Source organism: Centruroides sculpturatus, unplaced genomic scaffold (genome assembly GCF_000671375.1).
Source record: "Centruroides sculpturatus isolate CEXI.00-Female unplaced genomic scaffold, Cexi_2.0 scaffold542, whole genome shotgun sequence".
In the NCBI taxonomy this organism is placed as follows: Eukaryota; Metazoa; Arthropoda; class Arachnida; order Scorpiones; family Buthidae; genus Centruroides; species Centruroides sculpturatus.
In genome coordinates, this window is record NW_019384673.1 from 420,285 (window position 1) to 432,715 (window position 12,431).

The 12,431-nt window shown below is 29.1% G+C and overlaps 1 protein-coding gene across 5 annotated transcripts in view; it reads left to right on the forward strand.

Annotated features, from left to right (window-relative positions):
- Positions 1 to 12,431, forward strand: part of LOC111626771 (interaptin-like) — a 120,840-nt gene that overhangs the window by 19,259 nt on the left and 89,150 nt on the right. For all 5 annotated transcript variants that reach the window (XM_023370263.1, XM_023370261.1, XM_023370264.1 and 2 more), the window contains exons 3-4: positions 2,556 to 2,667; positions 6,095 to 6,251. In XM_023370263.1, coding sequence (XP_023226031.1) covers positions 2,556 to 2,667; positions 6,095 to 6,251 — 269 coding nt within the window. The remainder of the gene's footprint in view (positions 1 to 2,555; positions 2,668 to 6,094; positions 6,252 to 12,431) is intronic.

Below are 12,431 nucleotides of genomic sequence, written 5' to 3' on the forward strand. Positions count from 1 at the left end.
GCGGCTTTTGATATAAATACAGTGGGTGATCGGTTAACGAACATAATCCGTTCCAAGACTTTGTTCACTATCCGAATCTTTGTTCACTATCGATAATCGGTTAACGAACAATTCGTTCATTAACCGATTATCAATTTACCATATGTTTCTATGGGAATTTGATTAATTCATTCTGGAGACTCCCAAAAAAATAAAAAATATATACTTTCTTACTACGTTTATTTATATATAATAATAAAAATACATATATACATGGTCTTGCATTTTTATTTGTCATGTGTTTTCTGTTTGTAGTGGTTAAAGAATCTGTCCAATGTCAATTGCTTTTCTGTCTTCTTGATTTTTCAGAAGTAATTTATCGCGTTGTAATTGTAGAGATCCCTAAGCCTATTAACCTCAACCTGGTTTGGATGCCATTTTAAGACCGTTGTTCTGACATCATCCCACTTCTTTAAAAGATCTTTAATAGCAGATATCAGCATTAATCCGCTTTTTCAGAAAAAAACGTAAAATAATTGTTTCTATCAGAAATATAAAAGGCTGGAATTACAAGGGAGAGTTTCAAAGTTCGGGGGAATATTATCCGATCAGTATATACTGGGTTGAACGTCGATGCTGATGCTCCCGCGCTCTGAAAAGTTTTGAATTGCTGCCTGAGGACAAAGAATCGGTATTTCTTATTTTACGTTGCTCCTACTTGTGTTTGTTCAGTGAAGTGTTCGTTATCCGAACATCTGTTTGTTGTCCGATCACAAAAATCTTTCACAAAAGTGTTCGTTATCCAATTTGTTCGTTAACCAATCACCCACTATATTATTAAAAATGCATTTATAAATAAAATACAGAACTGGGAATAGTTATTTGTGGTTTAGCCTAGTGACAAGTAAATTTGTCTTATGTCGTTTTTCGACTTAAATCGTCTCTCCTGGAACCAATTACCGACATAAGGCGAGATATACCTGTATATGATGTCTTCAACTCAAATGGTAAGAAAATAAAATTGCAAAAATTGGAAAACATTTAAGTTCATTTACAAGAATATTCACTGATTACATTTTTTTTATCTAGAAATATTTAGTTGTGATAAATAAAATCCATTTATCCATTTGTTAATCCTATTACATTGTCAAATAAAATTGTTTTTAATTTAAAGTAATCAATGTAATGTTCAATATACAGTAGTAATTTATACAGTACAGTAATTTTTTCCAATAAAAACATGTTAGTTATAAGTTAGAGTATTACTAAGAAATACTATATAATACAGTATTAAATTTATTTAATATATAAATACTGTACAATACTGTAATATTATAACCTAAAACATTCATTAATTGTAATTCATTTATGTCCAATGCCTTTGTTGACAGATAACATTTCTCCCCCTTTTTTACAACCAGTAGCCATGTGGAGAGCAGATTACATGATGGTTTTAAAAATTGGAGTAATTGACTTTTAATAATTAATAGTTCTTGCAAATTAAAAAAAATTGTTATATGTAAATGTAACTTTGTTATTTAGAAACAATTTTACATATATTTTTTGTTGAAAGAGCAGTGTACAATGCAAAAATTCAGTACACAGAGAGATTTGCTACATAGAAGTTTATAATATGGAAGTTTTACTGTCTGTAAAATTAAAAGGGATTTTTGTAATAGCCCATCTTTGGTGACAAACTATATTTTAATAGAAAGAACAATTCTCTCTATTTTTGTTACACTATTTTTATTGTTTTACATTGTACTATTTTTACTATTACTTTCCTGGCTGTTATAGAATATAACAGAAAGAAAGTATGGTGATAAGTCAAATTTCACCTTCTGGTTTTTTGCATTTCTTGATGTTTTGACACTCCAGGAGCTTATAAATTAGAAAAACCTTACAAAATTTTGTGTATGCATGTGTCTCAGTGTCTATTTTACATTATATCTCGGAAAACTATTTTATTACATTTTGGAAGAACCAAAAATTTTGAAACTCAACAAGTTATTTCTATATATGAGACATTGATGCTATTAAACTTTGGTGGTTAAAGGTCAATAATTGGGAGATAGGGGAGTTAGACTTAAGGAAAATCTTATTTGTTATTGGCATTTACAATTAATTTAAAAACTTATCTCTACCCTTAAAATTAAGTCTTTTGCTTTTTTTTTTATAATAATTAATAATATATTAATAAAAATAACTTTTTAATAAAATCTCACAACAGATGGCACCACACACATTTAACTTTGTGCTAATATGTCTTAGTGTTTTTTTTAAACTTAAATATTCTTTTAAATGGAGAAGTTTCTCATAATTCTGCAGAATTATTCATCTTAAGCTTTTGTTATTATTTAAATTTTTTATGGTAGTATATTGAAGAATATTAGACTTCCTAAGGGTCTCCTTAACCTCCTGTCTGAATGCTGGAAAAGTCAAACAGCTTTTTTATGTTGTTTTGTCACTTTTGAAGTGAATATGAAAATTGTTTTAAATAATTATCTTATATACAGTATAAAAGAGAACAGAAATTTTGTATTAATTCTTCCTTATTAATAAATAATGTTTTACAGATGTAACAATTTATGCTCAGCAATTAGGAATTGATGTTTTAAATGAAAAACATCTCTTTTGGATAGCCAGAAAAGGATTAGAGACACCTTTACCAAAACCTTGGTGTCCTGTGTAAGTGAATTAATATTATTTTAATGCATTTTCTTTTAAGCTATTTTCTTTTTTCTATAACTTTTACATTATAATGTTCAAATTGAAACTAATAGTTGTTTATATTGTTTTTACAAACAATGTTTTCTTAAATAAAAATATATAGAAAGTTGATGGAAGAAACATCAAAAATCAGTTTTCTTTAAATAATCTATTTCACATAAATAGGATCTCTATTGAAAATATATATTAGCAATTATGCGTAATTGCTAATGTGTATAAAACATAATACAAAAAAATGGATTTACATCATAAATTATTATTTTTATTTATTTAGTACAGGATTTTTCACCCTCTGTATGAGGAAACATAACAATAGAGATACAATATATAAACAATATACTATATTATCCCACTTTTAACAGCATACCATAATATATGAAAATTGCATGTTTTAATAGAAAACAATATTTATTTTTATCTCTTACATTACAACATGCCATTATATTTTTCCATGGGAAAATGAGCATTGGAATTCATTGGCTGAGTTTTGAATTCTGTCAACATCAATATTTGTCAAACATTTTATTAAAAATGACACTATTTTATTTAAAATTCTGTATGCATAAATGGATAAAAGAAAATCTTACAATTCATTGAAAAAGAAGCTATTTTAGCATATGAAAACTCAAACAATGCATTAAAAGTTTTTTGAAAACTTCAGACATCAAGATCAACACTACAGGACTGGTTAATGAAAAAAGGTAATATGCTAACTTCATCTAGTGGTAGAGTATTAAACTGTAAAAAAAATTGTTATCTTCCTATAAAACTGCTGCTAAATATCCAAAGATCAAATAGTCTGTAATGAGTAAGCACTTCAGCTTAGTCAAGTGGATTAAAAAGATGTGGTTAAAAGGTTAACTGAAGTAGTGGTGATACTTATGAAATGACAAAGCAATTGTTTCTCCAAAATTACCCAAATGTTGATTCATCATCATTTAAGGTGTCATTTATGTGGTTGATTCATTTTCTCTGCAGGCATAAATTGGTGAAATGTTGAGTCACCGGTGTGGGACAGAAAGTACCTGATAATGCATCTGACACAGTACAAACATTTTTAAATGGCATGAAGAAATACCAGAATATGAACTCATTGCAAATTTTGATGAATCTCTACTCTGGCTCCAGTTTGATCTGCTAGCCAACTATTCCTTCAGTTTTAAGGCTGGTAGGACAATTAAATGCAAGACAACTAGAAAAGAAAAAAAATGTCTTATTCTGTTGGACTTACTATAGTGTAATCCAAAACAAAAAAAAGTTTAGAAATTGTCTATGTTTATTATTTCAAAATTTGAAAAAAAAATCCCTGAAGAAAACTTTCCAAAAGGCTGTCTTGTGTATGGAACAAAAGGTAACAATGACAGCAAAAATGTTTATAGAAGAGTATAAGCTGAAATGCTTACTCATTAGAGACTTGGCTAGCTCACTTTGGGAAAAAACATAGAGGCCAAGATGAAACAACAAAATACTGATATTTACTACATTCCAGGCACTATAACTCCTCAATACTCACATGAATAAACTTTTTAAAGACAAGGTGAGAAAAAAATGGGAAGATTGGATTGCTAATGGGAATAAAGACTTTACAAAGTTCAGATACAGAAAGTCTATTTCCTGTAAGAAAATCATAAAATGGGTTTGTGATACCAAAAGAAACATAGATAATGAGGTTGTGAAGTCATTGTTTGAGCAAAATGGTTCTTTCTCAAATTGCCCACCTTTTGCATCCTAAACTTCAAGAGTGTTTAGAAAAGGAATGTGTGCCAGAACTGCTACACTTTGTTGAGAATCCACTGGAAAGAGACAGTGAATTGAAAGATAGAAGTAAAACTAGTTCAAGCAATGAATCTGGTAAAGAAAATGAAATAAGTACTTTGCAAGCAAACAAATAGGTTTGCAAAAAACTCTGATCATCCAAATCAAGAATTGGGGGAGTAAATTCTGATATCACTACAATTGCTTTAATAAACATATATCTAAAATTAATATATAGTTTAAGACTATACAATAATGAGTTTTTCAATGTTCTTTCTCACACCTCAGGAAAACAACAGTCTTAAAGGACATCGAAAGACTTGTTATTGTATAGTCTTAAATTGTATATTAATTTTACAATTATAGTCCTGGTTAATTTTATAAAAAAAAAAAAAACCATATATTTCTTAATTATGAAAAACAATAGTATACTTTTTCTAACTTTTGGAGCCTAACCCTATGTTTTGTACTAGTCCTTTGTTTCATATACCATGGATTTGCATAACACAGAACTTTTTTGAACCTAACCATATTGTAAGGGGATATCTGTATTTTCATTTATAGATTTATTGACAGAACTTGATTGATTGAAATGAATCTCACATCAATAAGTTAGTTGGCATTTATTTCAATTAAAAATGTGTAATTTGGTATAATGATAGAATAATAATCTATTCAACAAATGGTTTTATTTAGATCAGTCTAAGAAAAAAAAAATATATATAAGAAGCACATTTTAAAAAGTTCATTGATCATCATATATATATATATGATGATCAATGAACTTTTAAAAATGTGCTTCTTTCATACTAAATAGGATTCTTGTTCTAATCTCTTTTTATAAAACATAATGCCAGCAGTATTTTCATGGTTTACTGTGATAGTTATTAGTCTTTCTTCACATTTTGTAGTATTTTAATATCCTGTCTGTAATATTTCCTATATTTAGTATTTTTGGCATATCATATCATTATTTTAAAATATTGAAGAAAATTTAATTTTCTATCTCATCAAAGAAGTAAAAAAAAATGTCAATACTTAATTTCCAATCTAGTCATGAATGAAATATGTGTTTAATTTCTTTTGATAAGTCATTTTCCATTTTTCACTTGCTGTTTATATGATGTGTTAGTTATTATAAACAAATATACTACAGTATTAATAGAAAGTTGAAAATTTTAAAACAAAATCCAATAATTTTTTTAGTCAGAATTGATCATTGCCATTTGAAATGACAATAGTGAGGTTGCGGCTGAAGTTTCAGCACAAAAACGTGAACGTCGGATGTTCAGCACCGCCATCCTGTAAGCATAGAAGTTTGATGATGGTGTATGGCACATCAATGAAATCATGCTCGACGTTCCAAACCTGTCAAACTTCTAGGCTTACAGGATGGCAGCGCTGAACATTCAATGTTCATGTTGTTGTGTTGAAAACTTCAGCTGCAAGCTTCAGCTGCTATTGATTTTCCTGCATTGAGGGTGTATCGGATACTCTCAGTTAGAATAAAATTAAATAAGAAAAATATAATTTTGATTTTGATTTTTTAATTATTATTTTTGGTGCATTGAGTATTTTTAATAAATATAATAATAATAATACAGAAAAGTAATTTAGTGTCTCATTACAGAGAAGATGAGAAAGGAAGAATATATTATTATAACTATGAAACTGATAATTCTTCTTGGGAACATCCTGCTGACAGTTACTTTCGAGAAATTGTAAAGCAAGAGCGGGAAAGACAAGCTTCAAATAAACAGTTTACAAATACATCAATTGATTGTGAAGTAAGAACAATATTTACTTTATCTTTATTTTAAGAGAAGGATGGAAAGTAATTATTTAAAATCCAACTGTAGTTAAATAGAAATTTAGTTTTGACTATGTCATTTTGAAAGTGCATGTAAAAAAAATACTGCATGTCAAAATTGTTAAAACTAATACAATAATATATAAGGTTCTAAATTTTGAAAATTTTATACACATTTTGTATTATATAACTAAATGTTGTACATATTTATAATTAATCTTTATACAGCTTAAAATTCTATCAAATAATAATTAAGAGAATATAGATAAATTGCTAATTCAGACTTCCAAACTCTCAATGATAATTTTTATTACAAATTTCACAATTGGATTTTTTTTACTTGCATTTGGATATACGATATATAATTTATATATACAGAAGAGCATCATTTATCCGAAAGAATTCCAGTTGGCAAATTTAAATTTTTGTTGTGCTGTGGCGCTGCAATCTTTGGCTATGTCTTGGGCTACTCCAATATTTTTTATGTTTTTGTATGTGTTTTAGCTGGCAGCACTGGCACTTTTGTGTGGTGTTTTTCTGAGAACTGTGTGTTGTGCTGAATCGAACATTTTTGATACTAGATTAACTTCTAAAGTATAATTTTTTTTGTAATTTTCAATATATTTATTTTGTTTGCAAAAAATAAAGAAATAATTTTTAACAATACAATAGCCATGATTATTATTTTAAAAAGTTTACGTTAGGCTTAACATCGACGAAAATTCAACACGAAGCGACATGCAACGGAGAAAAATTTCAACATGGGATAGGTTAATATATTTTTTCGTACATAATCGGTTATCCGAAAAATAAGTTATCCGAACAATCTCAGTCCCCAATTGATTCGGATAAACGACGCTCTACTGAATATATATATATATTTTTTTTTCATTAAAAAGTAAATATACTATCTTGTCACTAAATCATTTTAATAAAATTTTATTATTTAAAATATTTTATCAAAATTTATTACTTTAATTTCAAATTTAAATATTCTAATTAGCGAATTATCTTTGATCTTTATATTTTGAACAACTATACTGATAAATATTTAAAACTTTTAATATAAAAAATTTATTATCAATAAGTTGCTGCATATTACTATTATTGAATAAAAGTAATATATCTTCATCTGTTAGGATTCAGTTTTATCAAATTCTATTAGCCATCTTTAAATGATATTAAAATCTGCAAATAAATCAATAGTATTGATATAATAAAAATCAGAGATTTAAAAATATTTGATTTTGTAACATCATAAATAAACTGCAAACTGACAACATAATTAAGAATTTTAAATTATGAAGGCTGTTCTAAAAGTTTGTGGACTGGCAACATTGTGCTCATTCTATAGAAGTGATATTGTGACCACCATCTGTCAGGATAGCCTATGGCATGCTGTATTTATGTGAATAAAGCCAACACAAGTTGTTGTTTGTTTACTCTCTACAAAAGTCAAACTGCAGTGTGTTGTACAATGGTGTGTGAGAAGAATATATCGTTAATTACCAGACAAAGGACCACTACTGAATTTTGTACAAGAAACATTTGAGATGATTAAAAAAGTATACAGTGAAGAAGCAGTTGACAGATTGGTCATAATCAAATAGTGGAAGCATTTTAAGGAAGACAAATGGACCAGGAAGTAAAAGCTGCCATATCCACTACATTATACTGTATATCAGAAAATGGTCTGCAACATGTTTCTAAAGAAACTAGTACATTACTAGAAATGGTATTATAGATTGTGAAGGCCACATTTTGGAAAGGAAACCTGCACCAAACTTCCTAATGACTTGTACTCCAAGTAGTGATCTCAGTCCATAAACTATTGGAACAGTCCTCGTATTAAGAATAGTTAAGAATTTGGTCATAAAGCTTTTATGGAAAATAATAGATAAAATTAAAAATTGCAATAAACAATCAAATCCCATTTATACATTTTGCATTTATTCATTAAATATTTTTCTGCATTGTATTTTCTCCATTATAAAACACTTCAGTTAAACATAGATTTTTCATTTACATGTCATGTTTTTCAGTAACCTACAGCACTTTAGTCTAATGCATTATTTACTTTAAAGAGGAAAATTTAAAGCAATTATTTAAAAAAGTGAATTATGTATTCACTTCAAGTTAGTCTACATTGATAGCAAATTGTCAATAATGCAAAAAAGTAGAGTGAATAATATGTAATATGTGACACCATTTCTGATGAATTATTTTTTTGTTTAGCAAATGCTATTCCAGACCAGCATAATTTTATTTTCTGTTTTCTGTTTCAAGCCATTACACAACCGTAATTAAGCAGATATTTGTGATGAAGAATATTCAAACTAATAATATATATCATTATGTTGACAAAGTCAAACATTGGTTGACTTGCTTCTGTTGGTTAGTCTTTCTGCTGTCATTTAAGTTTGGTATCTCTGATGCTGTTAGAAACATTTTTCTTGGTTTATGTACACACTTTATATCTTTTGCCTTGGTACCTAGCAGTGAAAGCTTTGCTAGGTACCAAAGAGAAAGATATAAAGAAAGTGTGTGCATAAATCAAGAATAATAATATTTAGTTTGCATATCATCAGTGCATATTTTACTACTTAGTGTACTAGTAGTTACAGTGTATGTATGTTACTACTCAGCAAGCTTATCCAAAAGCCTACAACATGAGAAAAAGTTAATATGACCTGCCAGAAGCTACAAAGTTCACTTCTGACCTACATTTTGAAAAGATTGTTCATCACTGATTTAAATTATATGCAACAGTAAATTATGATTTAATAACTGTCAATATGATTAAAAATATTAATTTTTTAAAGATATGTCCATTGTAGGCATTGCTAAGTTTTTGTTTATTTCAATTCTTTCTGCATGATTCATTATCATCATATTTTCTAAGAAATTTTGTGATTTTTATTACATGTTAAATTATTTAATATATATTTCATATTTTTATTTTTTGTTATGAAATTTTATTGTGTTATATTTACTATTATAATTATTACTATACTATGTGTATGTGTAACTTGTGTTTGAGTAGTCTGTGATTTTTATCAGATTGTGCATTTTTATGTAATCAAATATTTGTTGTTTTTCATTTCATTGTTATTATTTGGTTGCCTGATTTAATTTCTGGTATAAATTTCACAGTACTGTCATTTATATTTTAATACTAAAATCAATACAGTAGACTCCCCCTATAACACGGTAGATACGTTCCATGTTATACGAATTTTGCGTTGTAGGAATCCTTAAATACATGAGCCAATCACAGCCCGACACGTGTGCAGTTTAGGGACTACAGCTGTTTGAAAGGTTTTCTTCCATAAAATTAATTGATTCTTGACTAATTCGACTCAACATTTCTAAAACACGTAAAATTTTTTGGGAATAATCTGTATAAACTATGCTATAAACAAAAAATTGTAGGATTACTTACCGAGTGTGCACCGTTTGACATTGCCATTGCTTAAGCTTGTTTTCGTCGTGGAGCAGTACACCAAATGGCGGCCGCGATTTCTGATAAGTTATTTTTCTGCGAAAAATTCGTTGAACTTTGGAGACATCATTAATAGAAATAATTTTTATGGCCGTTGAATAAGAAATGTTTCTTTCACAAGAAATGTATAAAATTACAGTGCTGTATTAGACTTACGATACCTAATTTACATACTGTACAGACGATAGTAAACTCAACTTACTCGCCTAAACTCTCCGTAGCATGGCGCTGGATGGTGGAAAGTATATATAATTATAATAAAGTTAAAATAAATTAAGTTAATATTGTACAGACGATAATAATACTGTACAGATGATAGTAAACTCAACTTACCCGTCTAAACTCTCCGTAGCATGTAAGTAGTTTGGCTGCTCATCTACTATTGATCCAGATTCGACCAATCCTGTCGCGACACGAGTCAGCGATGACGTTTTATGCGTCCCTTTTAGCGTCTTTATATGAATACTGTCGCAGTTTTTTCACCATGTTATAGGAATCTGCGTTATAGGAACCCGCGTTATAGGGGGGTCTACTGTACTGTATAATATGTTTAATAGATGTAACTCAACATAATATTTACTCAGTATGAGATCTTTCATACTGAATAGCAAACTTTTAAGACAATCTCCTCATCCAGAGAAAGATTTTAATTTTGTTTCAGGTGTTTATATATCAAATATATTACTATGACTAGGACATTGCACACAACTTTGTTGTATTACAATAGAATTGATGCGATCTTTGTACCTGATGGATGTGGGCAGGTGAACTTTGCACTTGCTGCCACAAAAGAGGCTATCCTTCGTACCTATATATGTAGCTAGAACATTTGGTACCAGGACAAACTTAAATATAGCACTTTTTGGATAAGCCTTTCATTAGTCTGTTACAAATTTAAAATCATTTTTATTAATATAATGCATATTATATTTCATAATATAATTTTTCATATTTGTATGACAGTTTTCTATCAATTTGTTAGTTTGTCTTTGTAATAATTTTGGAATTGTGGTGCTTCATCATCTTACTACCCTGGGCACATAACCCCTCTACCCTTGCTTTTCCATGATCCTGCTTATGTCTGCCAGCCACAGGACAGATAATCCTCATAGCTGCTGGCCATTGGAAATGTGATCCTAGCATTGGCCAGGTATGGATATACAATCCTTGCACTTGCTGACACAGAAAGGTGATCCAAGAATAAATCAATCACCATCTATTATTTTGTTCTTGTGTTTTGTTCATTTTTTGTGCCTATTTTCTGTTAGATGCATGCAATTCTGTTTCCCCCAAATTTTGTTAGGTACATTCAGTCACATCAGGGAGCAAAGGCTATTGGAGCACACTTTGACTCCAATGTCAAATGTCAAAAATGAAGTTATGAACCCTTATATTTAAATAGACCCTTATTATACTTTTGGATTCCTCATCACAATTAATGGAAAACTGCAAAGTTTCATCAAAATCAGCCTATCAAATTTTGAGAATGAATACTCAATTCTAAAAGTCCATAGAAGACATGCTACCTTGAGACATCGCCTGACAATCTTGTGCAATTCATACAATATCACTTTGTTGTACATGCTCATGTTACAACCTTATATCTGAAAACAAAGCCATGGACCCCATTTTTTATAATGTTTTTGGGTTCCTCATCATAATAAATAGAAAATGGCAAAGTTTTATCAAAATTGATTAATCATATTTTGAGATTAAATGCAGTATTGTAAACCACATAGAAGAGGGTTTGCTAATGCTCTGCCTTAAATATTTTTAATAATTGTTGTTTTCTGACATTTTTCAATTATGGTATATTAATTAATAATTTTAACTATAACAATTCTATACAGTTAGTTTGTCAAAATAAAATATTAAATTTGAGTCATTAAATTTCAAGTAATTTTGCCAGTGAATTGATATTAATAATAGGAAATCTTGAATAATATACACAAAAATATGTGGTTATATATATAAAATATTTTTGCTTGTTTGTATTCCTGTTTAGTTGTACAGGGAAGTAATCTCTACTTCCCTGATAATATTTTTATTTTATTTGAGAAATTTTTAATAAAAAAATAAATGCAATTATAATTGTCACTTATGTAATTAAATATATATACAGTAGATCCCCCTATAACGCGGGTTCATATAATGCAAATTCGTATATCGTGGCGAAAAAATTGCGATTGTATTCGTATAAAGACACTAAAAGAGACTCGTAAAATGTGGTAAAACGTCATCGCCGACTCATGTCGCGACAGGATTGGTCAAATCTGGACCAATAGTGGACAAGCAGCCAAACTACTTACACGCTATGGAGAGTTTAGGCGGGAAAGTTGAGTTTACTATCATCTGTACAGTATATAAATTAGGTACTTTAAGTTTAATACAGTACTGTAATTTTATACATTTCTTGTGAAAAAAAACATTTCTTATTCAACGGCCATAAAAATTATTTGTATTAATGATGTCTCCAAAGTTCAATGAATTTTTCGCAGAAAAATAACTTATCAGAAAACACGCCCACCGTTTGGTGCACTGCTTCACAACAAAAACAAGGTTAAGCAATGGCGTCGTCGAATGGTGCACACTCGGTAAGTACAGTAATACCTCGACTTATGCTACCCTGACTTACACGAACCCGGAGTTACGCAA